General features: G+C 42.8%; 1 protein-coding gene across 1 annotated transcript in view; it reads left to right on the plus strand.

Annotated features, from left to right (window-relative positions):
• LOC144472508 (uncharacterized) overlaps positions 1-25,900 on the plus strand; it is a 339,391-nt gene that overhangs the window by 215,689 nt on the left and 97,802 nt on the right. Inside the window, exon 5 of the mRNA XM_078185668.1 lies at positions 34-172. Coding sequence (XP_078041794.1) covers positions 34-172 — 139 coding nt within the window. The remainder of the gene's footprint in view (positions 1-33; positions 173-25,900) is intronic.

Genomic DNA, 25,900 nt, shown 5'->3' on the forward strand with positions numbered 1-25,900 from the left:
CGCGCGTGTGCGTGCGGTTTGTTTTTGTTCCAGGATGCGAGTTCCCGGCGGAGTGGAATGGCCGGTGGTTCGAATCGGGGAATCTGGGCCCGGTGAAGGTGAACGGGTCCCTGATGACCAGCAAGGGCACCTGCATCGACGCCGTGGACGACAAGTTCCTCATACACGACACGTGAGTCTCTCGTTTGAATTGCATGTGAAATATCGGTTTCCTACGGTATGAAACGATGCGCGCGGATCGTATTTCATCCCTTTATCCGCGACAGCCGACCGACTCTGCCTCTCTCTCCCTCACACCCCGCCCCCCCCCCCCCCCCCCCCCGGTCCCCCCCGTCCTCCCCTCTTCTACCCCGTCGACCGTTTCGTTCGAGCTTTTATTAATTAACTTCGCCCGCCCTTTCTTGCGCCACCGGATCCCCCCACCCTTCGCCCTTCCATTGACAAAGTGGCCCGGGGCGACGTGCCAACCAGAGAGCACCGTATAAAAAGTTTCCACTGAAATTCAAGGGTGGGCGCGGCGAAGGGAGCCCGGCAAAGGGGAGCTTTCAGCGCCAAGGACGATTCTCGCGGAGCAAGGTAGAAGCTCCGCGGGGAGGATACCTGCGCAGCCGGCTTGTATATCGCGCCGTGTAATATTATAATGGATGTTAATGCCGCCCCCCCCCCCTCCGTTGGGATGGTGATGGGGGATGGAGGTAGGGTAGGAGGGAAACGCGAATCGTTCCGCTCGAGAGAAAGGCCGGGCAGGTGCGCGCCAGAGATCAGGGAAAAATAGTCGACCGCCTTTGAGCCGGCTCGATATCGTTTCTGTTTCTGCTTCTCTGAAGGGATTCGGATAATTGCTCGGGCTGCTCCGTGGGCCGCGCACGGATGACCCAGTGAACCCCTGTGCTTCTGTCGCCAGCCGCGGCGCCGAAACGATCGATACACGTCGTTAAAAGGAAATCGATCGAGCGGCGACGCACTTTCGCCATTCTTCCTATCTTTTCCACGTGTCGTTCGTCGGTACGTGAGACAGGACCGTGACGCGCTGCTCTGCGGATTGATCTCGGAATTTTTTAACCCGCCGGAACGTGCGTCACGCGCTTCAAACGTCGTCGAACGTGAAGGAAATGACGGCTGTGTTTGTTTACTTGGTTCGAGATCGTCAATGTTTCTTTTTTTACTCTGTTGATGCTTAAATTTAACATCGAGGCTTCTAATTGCACCAAACGTGCGCAGACGGAATGACAATATTTATTACTCGCTCCAATGAGGCTTAAAGGGCACAGCCGATTAAGATGGTCAAAACTGCCCTTAGAGGTTTTTCAATGAGTCATACACCGTTCGATAGCTGATCAATAAAAACTCATCTGTGTAAAATTTTAACCCTGTAACTTGTCCGTGAGGGTAGTTACAGGGTAAATTAGATTTCGCGGTTTTCCGGCATTTTTCTAGCTTTAGCGGCTTTCTAAAATTTTGAAAAGAATATGCCTTATTTTGGACATTAAGCCGCATGTTATAGAACTTTTTCAGATTTTTCAGTTGCAAGCTGTGATTATCAAAAATGAAAAACCCCCAAAAAATCGGAAAATTGAAAATTTCTCACTTTTATATTGTATTCAACACTTTTATATTAATTCCCTGATAAAGTACTATCACGGTTCGTGTATTCAATTTTTCTCGGATTTTTTGCCAACCTGCAACATTGTCAAAAAAAATGAAAACCCAATGTGTCGATGTTTTTTGCTGTCAGAATGAAGCTACTACTTTTCTAGCTTACCGCGAGAGTGGATTAAGTAATTTTAAACGTTATTGCATCGAAACAAATAATTTTATAAACCTGAAAATGCAAATTAAGCGAGCAAAAAAGTTGTAACGAGTGGAATATATGCCAAAATGTTTCCACTCATTACAACTAAATCGGTTAGCGCGATGGTTAGAGCGTACGATTTCAGTGCTGCTGGGTTCGGGTTCAAATCGCGTCGGAGGCTAAGTTTTTTTTTGTAAAACACATTTTATTTTTCCAATTCTATATCACATGGTTTATTTAAATGACTTTACAAATATGTTTGTAATGTTACAAAAAAATTTTTTTTACGGCTATGCCCTTTAAGTTCGAGCCTTCAAGCTACGTCAATCATAGTCAGGCAAGATATCCCTGTCTACTTACTTGCTCCACTGACGCTTAAATCTAAATTCGAAGCATCGAACTACAGCAAACGTGCTCAAACACGATACTACTAACGTTTAAATTGAAATACGAGGCTTCAAATTACGTGAAACATACGCAGATGCAATACTAGTATTAACTCTTTTGCTCCATCGACACTTGTATTTAAAGTGAAGGCTTTAAACTGCGCCAAACGTGACCAGGCAAGACGCCACTGTGTAATAACTGACTTCATCAAACACTAAATGTACAACCGCGGCTTCAAGCTTCATTAGACGCGATCAAAGACCATAGCTTATTCAATTGCTTTTCTGATACATAAGTATATACTTAAAGCTTTCAAACTTCTTCAAACATCGTCAAGACTTATTCAATCGCTCCGTTGACGCCTGAATACACATTCAAGTGCTTCCAACCACATCAAACATATTCAAACAAGACATCAAAGCTACCAAAACGTAAATCCAAGTGCTTCAAATTTCATCGAACATGGTCAAACATGACGTCAGCGATTACTCGCTCACGAACACTTCATTCGTTGAGATTCTTCGCTGTTTTTGTATCATCGCTACCGCACATTGGCTCCGCCATCTTATATTTCACCTACTTCGACACGGTTTTGTGTTTTCGATCTCGCGAACCAGAGATTCCAGAATTCGTTTGTTAATATTAAAATTGCTGTTTATCCTCGTGCACGCGCGCGAGGTTCTCTTCCGTAGCGTTTTCGAAATTCGCAGAGCGTTGGAAGCAGCGTATTTCGGGGGAGTGGCAAATATCGGCGCGCGTTCGCCGAAATTCCGGACACGATTTCAATTTTGGCCACGCGATAAAAGTTACCGATCGAATTAGACAAGAATCGCGGTGACGTTTGGCCGGATCGTTTGCGAAAATTATATCGACGAGAGATCGTCGCGAAATCGATCTCTGGAACGGACGCAGATGCGTTTTCCACTGTCGTGCGGACGACTGACGTTCTGCTGCGCTTCTGACGTATTAACAGGTCACGTGTCAGGCCGCGACGGAAGCGTCAAATATGGGAGAAATTGTAAAAAGGGAGCAACAAGCGTGCGATGTTGCCAACGTCGCTCAAAGATTCAGCAGCTTGAGCTCCCGTAAGTTCGTCGATATTCATACTAATTTAATGAGCCGATAACCATTTTAAAGTTTGCACTTTCCGCTTTTTGAATCTTTCAACCTCCTTTGCCGTAATCGGCGGTCGGAGCGCGAAACTGGCGCATAAAGAATGTATGTTAACCCGCAAGGATCTCTTGATATTAATCAAGTGACTCGGTTGAAATCATAATGACGTAAATCGCGCTTCTCTCATGGCGAGAAGTCATTTATTGTTAAGATAATTTATTATATACTATTAATAAATAGTATAGTTTATTTACAGTTAAATTTATTAACAGCCAAGTTGTATTTTCAGTTACGTTTATTATGAGTTTAGATTATTTACAGTTAAGTTTATTCACAGTTTAGTTAATTTAGAGTGAACTTTACAGTTTATTTCAAATATTCGTAAATTTAGATTACATTATTTTTACTCGAAATATAGATTTAAATAAATGAATAATTAAACGGATTAAATAGATTTGAACTTCGTTGGAGGCAAGTGATTCTTAAGAATTTATAACATTGATATAATTACAGTTAATTCAGTATTCTTAAAAGTATATTGAATAATGAACAGTCGAGATAACTGACTTATAGAAATAAGTCGACATGTTACAGGAATATACTAATGGAAAAATATTGTTAAAATTCGAAGGCTCGCGAAAAGAATAGTTGCGACTCCTACCGCGGCGTGATGCATCCCGGCGCGCATTCGAGAATCATTCGATGGGCCGGAATCGGAACGGAACAAACGGAATTATCGGCACACAATGTATCCATTTTGGCTCGGACTTATCTCTTTATCTCGGCAACCATCCCTCGGTCGTTAGACGTTATCTATTTGATGGCAGGAAGCAACGATGCCAGCGGAATAGAATTTTCGTAAAGTGCATAAGATGATCTCCTAACGTCTTCTCATTCTTCTTTACTCGGATATTAAGGTCACTGCGAAATATAAGAATCTCACGGACCAAGGATAAAACGAAACGGAATAAAGGCTCGGGGGGGGGGGGGGGGGGGGGGCGCTTCGTCCGGGCCGCGTCTTACCGTTGATTGTACCATTTCCCGCACGAATTTCGTTCCCTGTTTCGCGCCTCAAAGGAACAAACAGACGAAATTTCGATAAATAATCCCTCGTTAGCGCGCGCCCGATATCTCCGTGAGATACGTAAACGGCGTGTGTCCTACAAAGTTCCCGCGAAGCCGTACACTGTGCTGAAATTCGTGTCGCGTAAATGGCGCACGATCGACGCGCCTCGACGAAATAGATCGAACCAAGAGGGGAACTTAAATTCATGACGTTTCTCGGAATTGTTCGCGGATCAATTTCGATTAGTTTAAAATCATCATGGCGTTAATCGCGTTTTCGAAAGCGTTGAGTTAGGTTATCAGATGCAATTCAAACGGGTGAGAATGTTCTAAATAGTACCTTATTTAATAGTATTTTTAAGTAGGACTTCATTTAAGTATGGAATGAGATGGTATTTTCATATAATAGTTTATTTAAACATTGAATTAAATAGCACTTCTAACTGGTAGTTTACTTAAGTGTCGAATGATATAGTATTTCAAATAGTACTTTATTTGAAACTGGTAAATGAAATAGTATTTATAAACAGTATTTTATTTAAACATTAGTTGAAATAGTATTCTAAATTGTACTTCATTTGACTATTATATCAAGTAGTGCTTTAGTTAAGTATTAAATGACATAGTATTTACTAATAGTATCTTACATAAGTATTCAATGAAATAGTATTTCCAAATATTATCTTATATAAGTATTAAATTAAATAGTATTCCAAATAGTACTGTATTTAACTATTATATTAAATTGTACTTGATTTAAGTATAAAATGAAATAGTACTTTATTTAGACATTGAATGAAATGTATTTCAAAATAGTATTTTACTTAAGCATTCAATGAACCAGTATTCCCAAATAGTTGTCTATTTAAGTACCAAATAAAACAATATTTTCAGATAGTACTTTATTTAACCATTATATCAAATAGTACTTTATACAAGTATTAAATGAAATAGTTTCCTCAAACATTGTTTTATTCTGTCATTAAATGAAATAGTTTCTCTAAACAGTACGTAAGCATTAAATGAAACAATATTCCCAAATACTAGTCTATTTAATTATCAAATAAAACAGTATTTCCAAACTCCATTTAACTCCATTTAACCGTTACATCAAATAAAACTTCACCTAAATACTAAATAAAATAGTATTCCCAAACAATGTACTATTTAAGCATCAAACAAAATAACATTTCCAACCGGTACGTACATCTGCAAAAATTACAACGCTTATCATTCCCCACTAAACGGCTTCGACAATGATGTCCACCTCTAGAAATCACTGCCTGCGAAACTGTTATCTACCCCCGTATCCTTCCGCGCGAAATGTCGCCAAAAAATTCGAGAGGTTCGTAATTCGGTGGCTGTAAGTGTCCCCGAATCGATTGATTAAAAAGCGAGTGTGCCGTTCGGTGGCGGATTCTCGCCGCGAAACGTGTCCGGCAGTCGATAGGGGCGATTGTATCAGCGAGTGCTCTGGTTCTTCGTGGTTCCGGAAGAAGAAGCGGGAGAAGAAGAAGAAGAAGAAGAAGAAGAAGAAGAAGAAGACGACGACGACGAAGAAGAAGAAATTTCTCGGCGGTTTGGTGTTCTCATCGTCGGTTCCAGCTTATCACCGATCGCGGCAGCTTACGGCGATTCCCGAACGGAGAACGCTTTAAGCTTCGTCACGATAGGTGGTCGGACGAAAAGTAGCGATGTGCGTAGATACTGTCTCTCCCGGTACGGCAACGAGTGCTCTTTCCGCGAAATTGGATCCCGGCCGCGGCGTAAGTTGCGGATAACGAGTGCCGCTCCGATTTAGAGATTTCGGTACGACTGGCTTGCGGAAGCTGGCTTGCGGAAGCCGGCGTGCGGCACGGCCGCGCCGAGCGGAATCCGCGCGGAATCGATACCCGCCGAAATGTATTCCCGCGCCGTCGGCTGCGCCAGCCTCGGCAGCCTCCTGGGAAGAATTCATTTCCGGTTTCGCGCGTGACGCCGGCTAGACCCTGCGCACGGTTAAATTTACATCCAGGCTTGGTACCGTTGGCCCACGGCAAAATTAAGACTCGGCGAAAGAAATCGGTAAATTGGAACCGTGGTTTCCCACTTTGGCAATATCCGGTGGGATTTATTTCCAAGCAACGAACGAAACCGTTCGCTCCGGCGTGCTTTCGGTTGCCTTACCGGGACGTTTATTTAACCATAAAAATTATTTGTCGACGTTATCTATGCACGTTCGTCAAGAAATAATGGCTCGAATAACGAGCAGCAAATTCGTGTTTTAATTGAACAGATTAGTCAATTCGTTACCAATTTATTTTTACACAATGGATTCGAGCGGTATCTTCGCGAATTTTCCGATTGTTTTATTCGATCATCGATGTAGCTACAGAAATTTTTTAACGATAATATCTATGTTCGCGCATCGGAAAATAATGGCTCGAATAATCGACAACAGATTGCAGAGGAACTTGATCAAATTACGCGCTCCTCGTCAATTTGTTTTTTAACAATCGTCCGCACCAATCGCTTTCAAATTTTCCAGTTATTCCAGAGGGTCGGTAATGTAGCTTCGGAAATTTTTTCATAAAAACACCGATATCGGTTCATTAAAAATTAATTACCGAAGCAGGAACTCGCGAGAACTATCTCAGTAACTGTAATTTGGAGAGTTTTGGCTGACTCTTGGAAATATAACCTGACGTATTTAGCTGAAATTTAACCGTACACTTCTTGCTGAAATTTAAGCTTACGCTTCGCGCTGAAATTTAACCGTACAGATTTCGCTGAGATTCGACCGCGCGAAGCAGCGCACCTGGACACCGGTGTAAAACGAAATCAATTTTAGCGGAGGGATTCGTAAATAAACGCGCGGACGGAAGAAAATTCTGTATTGTTTGATCGACCAGGCTGCGAACGGTGTTTGGGCTTGGCCTCTGTCCGAACATTATGTTTCCATCGAGCCCCGGCCGGCGCCGACCGAAAATTAAACGGTCCCGAGTACAATTTCATTCGACCTAATTGCGCACGGAATTTGTATGAAAAATTAATACGGCGCACGGCGGCGTTGGGTGTATCCTTCGGGCGAGAGCAAACGGACAATTTCAAACAATGAAAATTGAAAAGCGGGAGCGGTTTTCAAAAAAATCCCCGCGCGCGCGCGCCCTATCGATGGTATTATTACTCGATTAAAAGCGCGCTCCTGCCGGGAAAGAGAAAAAAAGACTGTGCCGGCTCCGTTTCTCCGGCTGCCGTTTTGTTGTAGCTCAATTCTCGAAACCCAATTAATTTTGTTTGAACAGCGCTTTTTCCAATTTAGTTCGCCGCGCCGCGCCCGCCCCTCCCTCGGCCGACCCTCTCTGCGTCCGCGGCCGCGCCGTGTGCCTTTTGCAGCAAGTAAGATTGAACCGACGACCTGTGTGCACGGGTGTTTCGAAAGCAGGTGAACCGATTCGATTGATCTACTCGCCCGGAGAAAATGGTCGGTCAGTTTTAAGGCCCGGGGAAATTAGGATCGCGGAGAAATTGCCTAGGAAAATTGGACCGTTTCAAATTAAACCCTTCGGAAATTAGGCTGCCGAAATATTGCGACGGCAGAAGCTCCGAGCTTGCAACATTATTGCTGATGAAATTAATGTTATAGTTGCAACAATAATACGATGATACGTTCTGAAAAAGAGCCGAGTATTTTAATAACAATAATGGCATAATAAGAAACACAAAAAGGTGGCTTAGCAAACAAAAGAACTCCTTTATTTCTTTCGTAAACGGTACGGAATTATAAAACGCGTAACCGCGCAGCGAAATTTGCATACGAACAGATAATTAAAACGTTATAAAATACGAACGGTATCGTAATACTGATATTTAATATTTCTACCTTTGTTAATTATTTTATTTTTTTTTATGCAGAAAACCAACTGCTGCGATTGTTAGCGCAGTCAATTTTATTCCACCCCTGCTTTAGAACGTTTACGAAAAGCGAAGGAATTTTTCGTTAAGTTGTTTTTTATTTTTCATTGCTCCCTCGTATGATGAAACGATTTTTAACTTTTTTTTTATCAAAATAATTAGCTTTTTTACTAACGAATATTGGTATCCCTATACAAATTTTGACCCCTCTATGTATACGATAATATTAATCAGTGCAATAGAACAAACTTAAGCAACGTTTTGAAATCTAATCTGAACGACTAAAATATTTTACAAATTTTAAATTAAGTACATTATCGTATAGTAAACGAGACACTTTATTTTTGAAATTTTAACGTTGCTCGAAATGACGAATGGAAAATTAGAGACATTGCTATTGCAGCGAGATATTTGATAACGAAACTGGTTAAATTTGGTTAGCTGAAAAGTGTATAGCGCCAAGCATTCGCGGATCGTAAGAGCAGCTCTAATCTCGCGCGGAAATAATTTGCCGGAAGTGCAGGACGGGACCGCGGGACGAGATAACGCGGGAATAAGAGTATTTTGACGTTGATTATATTTTTGCCGTTCAAAGGCAAGAAGGAGAGGAATGGAAGGAAGATCAGTCAGCGTTCCATTCCGGCGTCCATTATGCAAGGTTTTCGCCGGGAGGCCGGCTGCAAAAAGGCGATGCGCTCGTTAGGGGGGCGTTTTAAGTTGTTAAAGACGTCGCCGAAGCAAAATAGACTCCCGCTGCGAGCGCGGCAGTTACTTTTTACGGGGCACGACGGCGCGGCGTCATCGAGTCATTGAAATAAGATTTTTCGCGGCGAGGGTCTCCCACGCCGGCGGATAATTGGAAAATAGTCCCTCATTTCCCAATTAGGGGCCGTATCAGCCCGGGCTAATTCGCAGCCGCATTAGAAATAACGAGATTATTATCATTAACGGTCTGATTGGATTAATGGCCACTCGAAGTCGATTCTCCGGTCGCTCGATTGTTTACCGGCCGATCATCGGGCGGGATTTAACGAACCGGAAACGGCAGACCACGGTGCACGCACTCGGCTGCAATGAAAATGTTGCACAAAAATCAGAAAAAACATTTTCACGGATATTGGATAAGACGGTGTTTCTTGAGAATGAAAGTTGAAACGTTGAATATTTTTTAACCTTGAAGATTGCAACGAAATTAGGATTTTGTGTGCATTTAGGGTTGTTTTAAGTGTCATTCTGTGGATTTTGACACGTCGACTTCGAATCCGGTTACGAAATCGTTTTTTTTTTGTACAGAAAGTCGATTAAAGTAGAGGAAGTAACGAGATCGAGATCTGCTAACATAATAGTATAATATTATGGTATAATAAAGTATATAATAGCATAATGATACGATTACAATATAATTTCTATTACAAATTAAACATACGATAAAAGTTGTCTTTAGATCACGATCTTATTAGTTCCTCCACTTAAATGGATCTTATTTCAAAAAATGACAATTTCGCAATCAAATTTGAAATCAGCTTGTCAAAATCCACATTAAAAAATACATAACATTTCATTCAAAAACAGTCTAAATATACACATCATCAGACAAAATCCCAGTTCTATGAAACTATATATGCAGCTGCTACTAAAACCAGTACAACACAGAAAAACGAAAAATTTAAAATAACAATCTTCCTTTAATAATTACACAACTCCGACATGACTTAAATCATACAAATACCTGTAAATATAAGCTCCCTTACTGCATTATCCATACGTATAAAATTCCCCATCCTTCGCAATCGTTTATGGATCGATGTTCGCAGTTACGCTCTTCAGCGATAAAAGGTGTCCGCGTAAAATCCCGTACGACTATGAAAAATCACCGGGCGACCCTGATCGAGTCGCGCCGGTGATCCAAAGCCAGAACAGTTTCCGTGGTACGCGGGCGCGATACGTGCCGCCGTAACGAAAATGCGCGTTCGTAATAAATCGCGGAACGATTTATCCGGCCGCTGCAAAAGCGAAACTAGCGGTAAACAATCGCGGTGGTCCCGTCCGACGAGAATGAAGACCTAAAAACAAATTGGATCCGGCTGACACGCGAGTGCCGACAATAGGGAGATGCCGGCGGTGGAGCGGCCGTACCCTTTTTAATCGATAAACAATTATTACGAGGCGTAAGCTCCAATCGGTCGTCATTACTTCGGATTATCGGTTACCGTTAATTGACGCTTGGCGTACGCCCGCGCTACGCAACCCCCACCTCTCCTGGAACACCGCCCGTTGCCAAATGGCCGGCGGATGTCACGGCGAGGAACAATAAAGGTGTATCTAAAACGTAATGGAGATGGAAAACGAGGTATAATAATAACCGTTCGAACACGACGCCGAGTCGGAACACCCGGCCCCCGAACGCCCTGTAAAATGTTTTCAATAACGGGCAATTAATATCGCGTGCACGATGTAATAAAACATTCATCAACCGCCCTGTCGTTGCAACAATGTTTTGCAGGTTGGTCTATGGACGGAATTGGAAGTTCGTTCGGCGTACTTTTGTTTTTATTCGCGATCTCCGCGGTCGGTTCGCTGATACTTGGCGAACACGTGAGACGCCTGAGTGAGACAATGAAATGATTTTAATACTTTTACTTGCTGCGACAATGGTTGAGTAAATTATTGTGCAATCGGAGGGTTTGTAAAATAGGTGATAAAATTATTTGGAAAATTTTATTGGTCGGATGAGGGTATTTTAAATGGTTTTGTAGGTAGAAGTCTATTTGTTGGATTAATTATAGAGTAAATATTAACGTAAGCAGATTAGATGTTCAAAAATGAGATAATAAGGTAGCCAGAAAATTTGCATTTGCTGACCAAGTATAAAATAAATTACTACGTAGGTAGAAGCGATGATAAATTAGGTAATAAAGTAATGAAAAACATTATGACCACCAGTACAACCATGAAATAATTCATACTGTAGACAGAAGTGAGTTGTCGATGAATTGAATAATAAAATAACCGAAATATTTTTGTATCTGCTGGAATAAAGGTAAAATAAATTACTACACAAGTAGAATCGGAGGTAAATTAGATGATAAAATAATGAAAAACATCGTAATTGCCGGAGCAACCATGGAATAAATGATAAGGTATGCGGAGGTGTTGATAAATTAGAGAAAAAAAAAATGATTAAAAAATCTGCATCCGCTGGCACGGCGATGGAGTAAGTTACTATGTGGGGAGTGGAGGAGGGGGGTGTTGATAAATTAGACGAGCGAGTGGAGGCGAATCTGGAGGATTTATCAAACAGAGGATCCGGTCGGTTCGGTGTAATCCGACTCGTCCCTGGAACAGCTCGCCTGACCTCTTCCCATCACTTTTCGTCGTCGAATCAAAGAATCTTAATGGTAATGCTGTCGATTGGACCATTTACCAGGTCCACCGTCCTCCAATTTTGCCTCACGAAAGGACATCGTACGCTCTATCGTCTCTTCCTCTTGTTCCCGTTTCCTTTTTTCCACCTCCTCCTCCTCCTATCCCCCCGCGCGCTTGGCCCCGCCGCTCCTTTTTGCCTTCTCGACGTGCCGCATCCTCGAAAAGAGAGAGGGACCGTACTGATTGGAAGGCTAATCACGCGCTACTCTCCATTACATTAATTAAAACTTAACTCTGAACTTTGCCTGGCTACCATCGGCCCCCGCGCCTTGTCCTCCACCAACTTTCCCGTCACTTCTCCTGGCCCGGGCCACCCTTGTTTCGCACCCTCTGTGCACCCACCCCCGCCGCCGCCCCGAACCCCGCATCGGCGGACGTCAATTTTTTCTTGCCTAATTTGCATATCAACGAGAAGCGACAAGTGACCCGTGCGGTGTCTTTGTGTCCAGTTAGAAGTGTTCCCGAGGCTGTTTGACATTGAGATTTCCTGTCCGCGGCTCCTCGTCCCGCTCGATCATGCTTTGCAAAAAAAGGGATGAACCGGCCGCTGCCGCCGTCGTCGCCGTGCCACGTGCCCCCGCAAACGCGATTTTTTCGTTTCGCGTAAGCAACAACAAATTCACTTCGCGAACGACGATATTTCATACTGTGACGCGTGGCGTGATATATAGTGCCCGGCAAACGCATTCGGACACCCTTTCGAACGAGATAGCGTTTTTTCTAACTACTCGAAATCATTTGTATTCTTTCGCACAGACGCTGTATTGCCATTGGGATGTCCTTACTTTTTAATTTTGAGATAGGAGATTAAAAAGCTTGCGGTTTTAACCTTTTTATCCGAGATTGCAACGAACGCTCCGAAAAACTATTTTGTAGATTTTCATGAATTATAGCGAAGAGCAAGTTTTTAAAGTTGGTTTTAATTGATGGATCTTTTGTAAATATTGTAATGAATCGACTGAAATAGCTCTTTTTTAATATTGTTGCTACTTGGAATGAAAAGAACTCCTGTCTTTTTTTCTTATTTATCTGGGACTATTACGAAAGATTTGAAAATCAATTTCGTAGATTTTGGTAACTTACAAATAGGAGCCAATGTGATCACGCACCTTATAACCCTTTATACTCGATACTATTTTAATTCCAAAACGAAGATATTTCTTTCAACCTACAGTATTTCTATTTGGTATAATTACTTTTATTTTATAAATATGGATTTGAAAACGTACCCTTATATAAAACTTCTATTATTTGACAATTTATCGAATAAAGATAAATTAAACAATGTAACAGTTTCCTTGAAAATAATGTAGCAATTTTTAGCATCGCCTCAGAAGTGTCACTCTAGTGCAAAGTATTAAAACTGGTCTGTATTACTCGAATATTTTCGTAATACGTTCGTTAGATTTATATAATAATACTAAATTTATATAATAATACTAAATTTATATAATAATACTATATTTATTTAATAATACTAAATTTATATAATAATACTAAATTTATATAATAATACTGTATTCTATATTTTTGTTATAATGATCGTTCACTTCACAGTACACGACTAAGATAACTTTTCCTTTATAATTTTGTTATTACTTGGAATAAAAAGACTCTCACCTTTTTACTTTTGCTATCTGAAATTATAGCGGGGAATTTAATATGATTTATCGCCGTATTATCGTTATGGGGGTGCAAGTGGTTAATGGACAAGCCGAACAGTGAAACATTAGTTTGAAAGGCGGGGAATAGTTTTTTGGAAATTTCCGGGCTGGCGAACCGGCCGACAGGAAATTCAACGACTCGGTTCTTGGTCGCGTTTTAATCACCTCCGCGAGCCCCACTTCGATTCTAATTAACTCGCGACCCGAGCACAATTAATTACCGAGTGAGCCAACAAATCCCAGGGACCCGAACTTTTGCCACATTAAAATCTGATATCCGGCCGATATTGCCAAACATCCAGCAACCCCGCCATCGCTACCAGAATGTTAAAATCAATTGTTAGGCGGGGGCGGGTGTATCCCCAAATGTGCAAGTGAAAATTTCACCGTGCAAATTAGGATGTTGGGAGAGCTGATACCTCGGATATTGAGACTCTGGAAAATCGTCAATTTAATTATTGGGGCCTTAGAAATTGGGAAAATTTTAACTCTGAAAATTCGGAAAATTCCAACTTTGTAAATTAACACTCCGGGAAGTTGGCACTTTCAATATTAGGACTTTGGAAATTAGGAAAATTCTAACTTTGAAAACTAAAACCCCGGAAAATTGACACTTTATATATTGGAACCTTGGAAATTAGAAAAACTTCCAACTTTGCAAATTAAAACTCTTCAAAACCAGCGCCTCAAATATTGACGCTTTGCAAATTAGAAAAACTGCAAGTTTTAAAATCGCTGCCCCGGAAAATCAGTATTGCAACCTGAAAAATTGAGTATCGATAGCATGCAAAAAATAGCAAAAAAAGTAGACTAAAAGAGTCCAATTAACTCGCTGACGAATATTGCCAAACATCGAGGCCACTCGCCACCGTTCTCAGAATGTTAAAATCAATTCTAAGAAGGAGGGTGGGGGTGGGGTGGATGCGCCTCGAACGAGCCTCTCGGATGTTACCGCCACGATCGGATGGGTTTTCTCTATGCAGCTGGATATCGATGATCTCATAGCGTCGTTAACGAGGCGTCGCGTCGCTAAGGTACCGAGATTACGTTACACTTAGCCGTGTCCCTCCACGGAGCCACTGTTGTCTAATAGAATAGACGTGATTCTAGGCTTACCTGGTTTCTTCGCCTGCTGAACCGGCAAATCTGGAATGCGTTCGCTTAAAGCCGAACAATCGAATGAACGATCTTTTCGCTAGAAAGAAATTCAACCGTGTTAAACCATTCACACCACGAACACCTTTTACCACCTGTCAAAAATATCATCGCGACAAATTATGTCCTATTTTTCATTTAAATATATCGCGACAATGATTTACTAAATCAAATTCAAATCTTAAAATGAGTTGCAACAAATCACGCTTTAATATTTGAAACAAGAAAAATGATAAAAATAAGGCGTAACAATAATTAAATTATTAAATTATTTCCGTCGAATCCGGACACGAAAAAGCGGGAAATAGAGGAAATTAGATCGATCATTGTCCCGGATTAACCATCGTGTTTGCGAGGCGAACCACCGGCGCGTGGGAGCGCAACGTTGAAATTGATTTTTATTTATTCGCGGGTATATTGTTACCAATTTTTCCGGCCTATTATCGGAGCGTTCCGCTTCGCGGCAAGACCCGCGGCCGCGCCGGAACGTCATTGAGATTATCGGAAAGCTTAATTACGCGTTTCAATGCGGAAAATAGGACGGCCAATGCCAAGAAATTCAAATTGGCGAACTGTAATACCGGCCGCCTCATTGTCGTTCCCATTTGTCTGTAACCGGGTTTCATGGAGAAGTTTAGTTATCCCGTTGTCTCCCGACAGAAAATCAATAATTCGTTCCGTAACAATCGTCAGAATTATTGCAGATTTAATTACCGACCAATATCGGCGCGCGGACGGCGCGTAATTTCGAAACGTTTCGAAACAGCCGTTTTATTGCGTCTGGCAACGTTTGGTTTTTATTTTGTAATTCCTTGTGAAAATTCATTACGGCAAACATATTTCAAGCACGCTGCTGCGGCGGCCCAGCAAATTGTATTTCCACGGAACATTTCGTCCGAATTATAATAAACGTGCACCGAGGAGCACACAATCATAGAGCACCGTCCACATTTTTTAGTATTTCGGACCTCCAAATGGAAACGCAAAAAAATCAATTACATAAACTGATGGAGTAAATAATAAACTTCAAAAAAGTTTTATTGCAATTTTTCTGTTCATACAAACAATGATTTATATAATTTTATTCTTGTACAACTACAACACCAAATCAATAAAAATGCTAATTCGTAATAATAATAACCGTCTAATCAAATGAATAAATTATTAATAATAACCTAACGATTAATAAGATAGTAATTAATTTAATTTATTAAGGGAACTCCATCTAGGTGTCCGAAATACTCGAAAATTGGGGTGTAGTCGCGCCCCACGGTGTTGGTTCGGATCGCGCAACGAACGCGTCGGAAGTTTTTCCGCGAAAAAGTTCGCCCGCCGAGGAGAACAATCCCGTTCCGGGCGCGCACATCTTCTAATTTTTAATCCGCCTAGTCGGTTCCGGGACATTGAAAACTAATGCGAGCCCGACCACAAAGGGAACGCCGGGGAAAAAATATTTCACTCTCGCGGGAGCCGGCGCGATACGCGTTCCGCTATTATACTTATCGTACATAATCCTTTGTAGCACTTGCTTCCCGTGAAATAAGGCAGATTTTCTGGAGTTCCGCGAGCGTATTTCGCGAACACCGTGCAAAAGTTTCCGAAGAATGGACAGTCTTTCATTGCGAAGTTTCTGTCGAAATTCAGACTGCAAACAAGTGCCAGCAGCTTAAGCCAGATACTACATTTAAACTTCGCTAGCGTTGCTACGGGGATAATAGGCACCGCCAAATTCCGCCAAGTGGTTAGCTGCGTGGAATAAACATTTTATACTACCCCCCCCCCCCCCCCCCCATCCGCGCTTTGCTTTCATATTCTAATTTCACTCGACGAACAGCAATCGAAATTTTTCTGCACTTCTGTTCATAATTCAGAGACTTCTTTTAATGTTTCGTACTATTCTTTGAATATTTCATACTTTTTGATATAATATTTCACGCTTCTAAAAATGCTATGAGCCAGGATAATTATTTTAGATTTACAGTTAAAATGACTTCGAGTGTAAAGGGTTAATATTAATATGAATATTTTTGGGGGGTTGTCTGAATTAGGTCCTGGATGATATATATCGTGGAAAATTAGGTTCTTAAAATGAAGATCCTGGGAGATTAAAATCTGAGAAATCGATGTCATGGAAAATCAAAATTCGAAAAACTTAGACCATAAAAAATTAAAACCTAAAGAACTAGGTCCTGGAAACATTATATCCTGGAGAATTAAATCCTGAAAACATTATAAAGTTTATCTCCTGTAAAATTAGGTTCTGAAAACATTATACCCTGGTAAATTAAGTCCTAAAAATGTATCCTGGAAAATTAAATTCTGAAAAATGTATATCCTTGAAAATGGAGACTTGAAAAGTTTATCTTCTGGAAAATAAGGTTCTGAAAAATTTACATACCGGAAAATCAGGTTCAAAAGATGTAAATTCTGTAAAATTAGTTTCTGAAAAATGTAGATCCTCGAGAATGAAAATCTGAGAAATCGATATCGTGGAAAATCAGGACTCGGGGGACTCGGCCCGTGGAAAATCGGGACCATGGTGATTCGGCGGTCTCCGAATAAAAATTTCGAGGACGGGCCGTTCGCTCGTGGCGAGGTGTTAATGACCTCCGAGTCGATCTGGCAGCGGTGGAAACAAGATGGTAATAAGTTCTCGCGTTCGGATAATGGATCAGTGGCCAAAGACGAGTGCGAACTGAAATGAGGGCCACATGGCAGGCTTGAACAGTGCGTGAAATATAGAGTTCGTCGTACGAGGGAGAAAAGAGTTATATTACTTTCGAGTCTGGGGTAGCGAGTGCATACGAGTGGTCGATTTTTATCATAATTTCAAGACGTGAAGACCAATATTGTATAGATCGTAGAATATATCATGATGCCAGCTATAACGTTATTTAACACAAAATATATAATAAGCTGATTTAATTCTTTTATTTAAAAAAGTACAAACTTTTTATAATGAGATTTCTAGAGTATATTTGTAGGAAACATTTTTATGTCACACCATCGTCTAAAAAATCAGCTGTTCAGCTATGAATTACATAATTACAAACTATGAATAATAATTTTTTGTAACAGATGCGTTCTCAACGTACAAGTATACTAATCATTAAAAAAAATATTGTTCAATATGATTCTCAGGACATTAATGCGAAGGAATATTTTCCGTGAACAAAGGTATGCAAAAAAAAATTCGATCTTCGAACGATTATCCTACTAAGAATGTTTAAAAACTATCATTGATACCATCGTTTCCGTATGGTCATTTAAAGAGCATTGTACAGCATAAACATCGACACGAGAAGTTTGATTTTTCGGCTGGTGAGCAGCGAGCGTTTCGACGTGGCCCACTGTGCGTCGCCGGCATATGAATAATATCCTGTCGGCGAACAAGAATTTCCGCGTAGCTTTCCCCCAAAACATGGACGGCCTAGCCTGGCCGAGGTACGTGCACGCGATCACGCATACATATCCATCTGGCCATATGCCTTCTCCACCCCCCCCCCCCCCTTCTCCCTCGCTATCTCTCTATCTGTCTCTATCTCACGGCTCGGACCGCTCGCGGGCTCCTCCGCGATCCTCTCTCGGCAGAGGATCCGCTGATTGGATTCGAATTGGAGGGAAAGTTTATCTCTCTGTCGACGCGCGTTACTTCCGGGAATTATTTCGGCTTCGACGCGCTCTGAAACCGGGCGGAAAGGGTAATGTTATTCGGCTGCCGAGATCTCTGATGGATATACTTTATTATGGAATTGTCAGGCCGGGACGTATGCAATCCGGTTGCCGGAGTCCCATCGGTCCCCCCAGGCCGTTGTCCTATTAATTTTAATTCCACGCGCGTCTTCTGTTCAACAAGTCCCCGACTCCTGGATTCTCTGGGAGGCCGGGCCAATAAAGACCTCATCCGATGCCTCCACCAACTTCCGTCACTGAGTTGGCTTGTTAGGTGGCTAGGCTGTTGGATAGCTAAGTGGTTAGGCACTTAGACCATTAGCTGATTAGCCAGCTGGGTGGTCTAACTGTTAGGAACGTGGGTAGCTAGTCTGTTAGATATCTAAATGATTAGGTAGTTACACTGTTAGCTGGTTAGTCCGCTAGGTAGTCTAGCTGATAGGGACATGGGTAGCTAGATACATAGGTGTCTAAATGATCAGGTAGCTAAGTAGCTGTGCTCTTAGGCATCTAGGTGAGTAGGTTCTTAGATAGCTGAATAATTAAGTAGTAGGACTATTAGATGGCTAACTACCTAGGTGATTTATCTGTTAGGGACACAGGTTGCTAGACGCTTAAGTATCTAAATGATCAGGTAACTGAGCAGTTATCTTCTTGGGTAGCTAAATGATTAAACAGTTAGACTATTAGGTGGATGGCAACCTAGGTGATTAGGTAGCTAGACATTTTGGTAGCTAAGAGACTAACCTGTCTGTCTAAGTAGTTGGATAGCTATGTGGTAGCCTTTCTAGGTAACGAAAAAGTTAGGTGGCTATGTAGCTAGGTGACTACTTAAGTAGCTCGGTTTTTGGGAACCTAAGCAGTTAAGAGACTAAATAGTTGCATAGCTACGTGGCTCAGTTTTTAGGTATCTAAACAATTAAGCATCTAGGCAGCTAAGTGGATGCGCTGTTAGACTGGTAGGTGGCTAGGCTGTTGGGTTACTATCTAGTGAAACGGTTGGTTTGTTTTGTGGCAAACTTAGATGAGTACGCCGTCAGATGCGAGGCAGTCAGGTCTCCGACGCGAGTCCTAAAATGTCAGTCGTTCCGCGGCAGCGCTCGGAGTCCTTGGACGTCGTTGCGCGGCGCAAATTAGGACAACTCCGTTTCCGTCGTAGCCTCGCATAATTGGGAACGTATCTTGTTCCGCGTGCAAGCCGGGAGCTAGTCGATCCGTTTATCCGCCGCTAGCTGGAAGTTCCGCGAGCCTCGCGAGACAATAAACAATGAGCTCGGCGAGAAGAGATTCGAATAGCTGAACGCTTCTGCGAGGGGATCCGCGAAAGATGGAATTTGAGGCGCTTGCTGCGAACCACAAAAGAGGAACGGAAGAACAGGCGCGGAACTATTTAGCGGGAGCGTCGCGAGGCATCTCACCGGCAAGAAACTACGAAGTTGCAGACATTCGCCGGGGCGCGCGGGACGGAGTCGGACGGGGTGGGAGAGATAAAGATGAACGAAGAGAGGGCGAACGGAGACGGTGCAGTGTAACGTCGGCCAGATAAGAAGCCGGCGGAGAAATATGGAGTAACGACCAAGACGTTTCGAAGGAACGGGCGGCACTTGATCCGCGGCCCACAAAAGTCGCAAATTTCAAGCGAGATCCACGCAGCCGGTGCCGTGAAATATTAACGACAAAATGTTTTTTAGACAACGGTAACAATCGTAGTAATAAAATTAAGAATAATAACAATATTTATTCGTTTAACCTTCGTGTTCGAATACGAAAATGGAGCAACAATCAGAAACAACGGAGGAAGGGAAAAGGAAATGTTACAACGGATCGCGCTGATAAAATACCACATAATAAAGTAAAGTAACCGAAGTGCAGGATTTGCAGAACAATTTGTTGTTCGAGTTTAATCGGATATAATTTCAACATCGTGCAATAATACAGCTTCGTGTGATAATACTATATTAATTTAGCCGTTTTACCGGTGTTATTGTGACGATATAAATAACAAAATATCTCGCACAGTTTCAACAATCTAAAAAGTAAAACCAATCATTTTTCTGATAAAATTATATTAGAATTTTGACCTAAACGTCTATTTGATGGAAATTGCTTAAATATTGTTCTTTGCTCTCTTTCATCCGTGATCAGAATCACAAAGGGCAAAACTGCCCTTAGAGGTTTTTCAATGGGTCATATGCCGTTCGATAGCTGACCAATAAAAACTCATCTGTGCAAAATTTTAATTAGATTTCGCGCTTTTCCGGCATTTTTCCACCTTTAGCGGCTTTCTAAAATTTTGAAAAAAATATAGCTTATTTTGAACATCAAGCCGGATATTATAGAATTTTTTCAGATTTTTCAGATGCTAGCTGTGATTATCAAAAATGAAAAACCCCCAAAAAATCGGAAAATTGAAGATTTCTCGAAAACTAAAATATATAATATTTTGTTATTAATTCCCTGATAAGGTACTGTCACGGCTCGTGTACTCAATTTTTCTCAGATTTTTTGCTCGCCTGCAACATTGTCCAAAAGAATGAAAACCCAATGTGTCGATGTTTTTTGCTGTCAAAAAAAAGAGATAATCACAGCTTGCAACTGAAAAATCTGGAAAAATTCTATAACATCCGGCTTGATGTCCAAAATAAGCCATATTTTGTTCAAAATTTTAGAAAACCGCTAAAGGTGGAAAAATGCCGGAAAACCGTGAAATCTAATTTACCCTGTAACTACCCTCACGGACGAGTTACAGGGTTAAAATTTTGCACAGATGAGTTTTTATTGGCCAGCTATCGAACGGTATATGACTCATTGAAAAACCTCTAAGGGCAGTTTTGACCATCTTAATCGGCTATGCCCTTTGCCAACCCCGATTTAGCGTTAACAGCACGGATTCCCGAGGTTATCGCCGATATTGGCGTTATCGACTGTTCCCGACGAGGAATGGTTTCGTGCCGGGTCGCGCCCCGAAGACGGCGATTAAATGGTAGAAGCGGCCACAGCACAAAGAAAAGGGATCGCCGGCTGATTAAAATAAATTGTCGGCGGCGGTCCCGCGGCGTGAATAGGTGCGGGATTAAAGAGAGCACGTGGAAAATCGCGAGCCGGCTGAAACATTGAACCGCGGGTCACGACCTTAATTTCTTTTCTCGCGTGGCCGCGCGTGTGCTCGCCGCGTCGCGCCAGATCTTCTTTGTCCGCTTTTGACCCACGAAAATGGCCGGCGTGTGGCACCGCCGCGACGCCGTAGAGAGAACCGAGCGCGCATGAATAAATAAAAGGGAGCCGGCCCTGGGTCCAAAGGAGAGAGAGAGAGAGAGAGTGAGAGGGCGTATGGAAACCGAAAGAGGACGGGCGCACCACCGGGTCGAGGCTCATGTGCGATCCGGCCGACGGAATTACGCTACGGGAACTTATCTAATCAATCAGCCGGTTGATCAGCCTTTCATTGATCGGTGTAATCCATCAAGATATCGGCCCCGATACAAAGTATACCAGAGTCCCGCGCGCCGGGCCAACCCTCCCGCTAGACGGCGTTAATTATTTTCGGTCCCCGGCTGCTGCGATGGAATGTCGAGCAACTTCCGACGATTTATCATTATTACTCTTTTATATTTTCATCCCGCTGGAGCACCTCGATGACACAGTTTCGCGACCCTTTTTGGGAGCCTTCATGAACCTTTTCGAACGAGTATGGTGGCTGACTTAGACAGTCAGGCTACTAGGCTATTGTTAGATCGTTAGTAACTTGAAGCTGCTTATGTAAAATAACGATTCTTTTCTCTATTTTGCATTTTTAATAAATTCGAATTAATACAGCAATGTTCTTCGTTTCTTTTAATTTCTTCTCTATCTCAACACTTTACCGACCGGCCGTCGATTATTCGACTTTTATTCCGCAGTACTTATGTAAAGTCTTAACAAGTTCGTCGCCGCGTCACCCATATCTGGGTGACACTAATTTCTGACCAATTCTGAAAATTTATTTTTATTGCAATATATTCGAGCAAAATGAATTCGACTATGATTTTTCGAATGCGAAAGAGTTCTAATGTCACCCCCTACAATAAATGTTAACTTTTTAGTTTTATTTTAATTAATTAAATTGCTTTAATGATGTGGGGATTTTAGTGTCTAATTGTCGGCGACGAACGTGTTAAATTGTGTAGGTTGCATTGAGGTAATTAACCCCTTGCCATGCCATTCTCTTTACAGTTACTGCGATTGGGAATTTTTTAATTGATATAATTTTTTAGAAGGGACAGAACATTAATATTTATTCCGTGCCTGAATTTACTCGAATACTTAAATATTAATAACAAGGGATTAGAATTTTATTCCAATTTTAAAGAACAGATTAACATTCATACTTAACAATTTTTTACTAGTAATTTCCATCCCGAGTCGGACCCGTCAAAGTACGGTAAGGGGTTAAATTGATAGGCCACTAGGTGCCTAAGAAATCACGTGGACGGACAGTGAAGTGCTAAGCAGTTAGATGGTTATGTTCGTTTTACGCGTGCGAGTGTGGATGAATTTAGAGAGTCCTTTATCTAGTATGCCGCAGCGTAATTCATAATCTGAGTGTGAATATTACGACCGACCTGTCTACTAAATTATATATATTACGTATGAAGTGTATTCCTGGTTGTCAGTTGAGAACAATTGATTGAAAGAGAGTAGAAGAGCCTCATTAACCCTCTTGGCGCCGATCGAAAGCGTCGTGTGTACCGGAGCGAAATGTACAAAACTCGTTTGACGTAGTTTGATAACGTTACGAAAAGAAATTGCAAGAATTCTGTAAAGTCTAATAATTAGCAAATTCAAAGCAGGAGAAGAAATAAGAAATGAAATTGTTATTTGGTAAAAGTATTTTATAAAAACAATATTTAAGACACTTAATATCCAATTCACTTCTATCATTCATCATGCATATTTAATAAGCAGCCATTTCCTGCTCTAGCATATTTTCCGAGCGTTCTTCTAACCTAACCACAGATCAGCTGATTGGACGGCTGGGTCGTAAAGAACGCGCGTAGCTAGATAACCACGTAGTCAGATGTAGTAAACTCCTACAAACAGGAATGTTAATTCGTTTCAGCGGAATCTAATTGCAAAGCTCCACCGGCGCCGCGGATTCCCAGTTGTCCTCGCGGATAATTATTCCGCGACGATTATGTTCGAATAGTACGCGGAAAAGGGATCGATTTTTTCGCAGCAAAAACGCGAAACTAACTCTTTACGGGGCTTTCGCTAACACCCTATCCCGGAGTGTCCTTTGCCGGGTGTGCTTCCTCGTATACTATATAAATTCTCTGGTTCTGCGCTCCCAAAGAGGCGACGCGCTTTGACATCGTAGCTCGTACGCGCCGATTAGAATGGCAGCGTGACGCACGGTGTATAATAAATGAGAAATCTTAATCCGCGGAGCGATTTCTATCGGCCCGGGTAGCCGGCATTTCCGATGCCACAATTTCCTCGACGATGATGCTCCGCGCGCGCGCGCGACACGATTAACATTGAAATTAGAGCATCCGGTGCCCGCAGGAATATTTAACGAGCTAACCGGTGAATAACTGCCGCGACCCTGGAACTGCGCCTCGTAATTGCGCCCCTCGTGCCCGAAACTTGCACTCTATCCCGCTCCGCTGATAACCGGAAATGGCGCGACGTGTAGAAGCGTCGCCCGGCGTACACACGAAAATTCGCCTTAATTAGGCGGGAATGATACGTCTCGCTTCGTAGAACCGAATAAAATCCTACGGAGCGGATTCCTCGGAGCTTTCCAGTTATGCTAATCGTTAACCCGGAGACGTCTGCCTACCCCGGACGGATTAAGCCGCTGTCACTTTGGATACCCCCGTTCGTTTCATCGATTATCTAACGACCGTGTTAAATAGGTCGCAATTGGTCTCCGAGGCGAACCATCAGCTTTTTGGCATACCACAGCTGATGCCACCGATTCGACTATAACGCGGGGCTTTGGGTTTGGCTACTGGGTGGTCAGAATGTTAGGTGATTAGGGGGTGGGATGGAGCCAGAATGCCAGATGGATTGCAGAACCGTTAGACTTATGGGTAGCTAAAGATAGATAGCCAGGCCACTATAGTTCCGGCCACACTCCGGAGCCCAAGCAGGCGTTAAGCACAACCAGCATCGGCCGCGGGAATAGCTGGACTGCCAGTTTTACAACCTCTGCTGGGACGCCATCAGGGTCCGGAGCCTTCCTGTTGCGCAAGGAGCGAGCTGCCTCGAGCAGTTCGCGCTCGGTGAAGGGGAGAATATCCTCCATCTGCAGCTCTACTGACCGTCACGCTCTCGCCGGATGTACCGGGAAGAGGGCGTCCACGGTCGCCGACGCCTCGTCCGCTGGTAGGATCGCAGGGCCGGTCTGGGCACCGATCTTGCAGCGCATGATCTTGTATCCCAGACCTCAGGGATCCCGATTAACCTCTTCGCGGAGGATCTTCCAGCAGCGCCGTTGGCTAATCCTAATGTTATGTCGCAGCTCTCGACGCTTGGCCCTGTAGGTTTGCCCCAGGATTTCCCCGTCGGGAGTGTGTCCGGGGCGCTGGGCACTCCGCCGCAGACGCAGGCAGTCCCGCCGGAAGTCGACGATGTCGCTTGACCACCAGTATGCAGGTCTCCTCGCATTGCGTGGCTTCCCTCGGCTCATCAACGCCACGCACGGCTCCTGAATGGCGCTCATAGTTCCGCGAACGAACTGCTCCACCGACAACCGGGTACGAGATCCCTCTGTAGGCTGCGGGATGTTATCCAACTCACGTTGGAGGGCCTCTTGGAACCTCTCCTGACGGAGAGTCTTCATGTTCCATCCTCTAGAGGAGGGTGGAACCGCGACTTTAACCATGGCTATAACTGTGACTATAACTGTAACTGGAACTGGAACTGGAACTGGAACTGGAACTGGAACTGGAACTACAACAGCAACTACGACTGTGACTGTGACTGTGACTGTGACTGTGACTGTGACTGTGACTGTGACTGTAACTGTAACTGTAACTGTAACTGTAACTGTAACTGTAACTGTAACTGTATTTGTAACTATAAGTATAACTATAACTATAACTGTGTTACATAGTTACGGCCTGTAACTACGTAACATATAGCAGCCAGTATGCCGCAAGATAGATAAATTGATAAGCTATTTGGTAGCTAAATTGTCAGATTAGTTAGTCAAATAGTGAAGTACTTGATAGGTGTACAAGCTGTGGTGGGATCACTGGACCGTGAGCTAGCTAAACTGTCACGCTATTGGATAGCTAAATTATTAGGTCATTAGGTAACTAAATACTGAGGTAGCTAAACTGTTAGTCCATTACGATGCTAGGCTCCTAAGCAACTGGCTAGTCCTCTGGTGCTCGTGCCACCCATCTTAGAAGCACATGAACGCTGTCACCAGAGGCAACAGCACTCCAGCTGTAATAACACGAGAACCAAGACAGCTTTGCCATCCATTTTCTTGTATCCGGGACCCTGATCGAGCTGTTCAGCAACCAAAGTGTTCTCTAATTTCCGAGTCAATTACCCAGTGCAATATAACGAAACGCAGCCAATGGGCCAGAGTCTAAGGGGTCAACGGGGCACTTGCGCTCTCTTCACCGGCATCGCTCGGAAAAAGTCCGGTAACTTCAAAGCGAGAGCCTTAACTGCATTTAATTTAGCCCATGGGCGTGTTTCGGAAACTGAAACGGCGCGGCTCTTCGCCGGGGAG

Source organism: Augochlora pura, chromosome 7 (genome assembly GCF_028453695.1).
Source record: "Augochlora pura isolate Apur16 chromosome 7, APUR_v2.2.1, whole genome shotgun sequence".
In the NCBI taxonomy this organism is placed as follows: Eukaryota; Metazoa; Arthropoda; class Insecta; order Hymenoptera; family Halictidae; genus Augochlora; species Augochlora pura.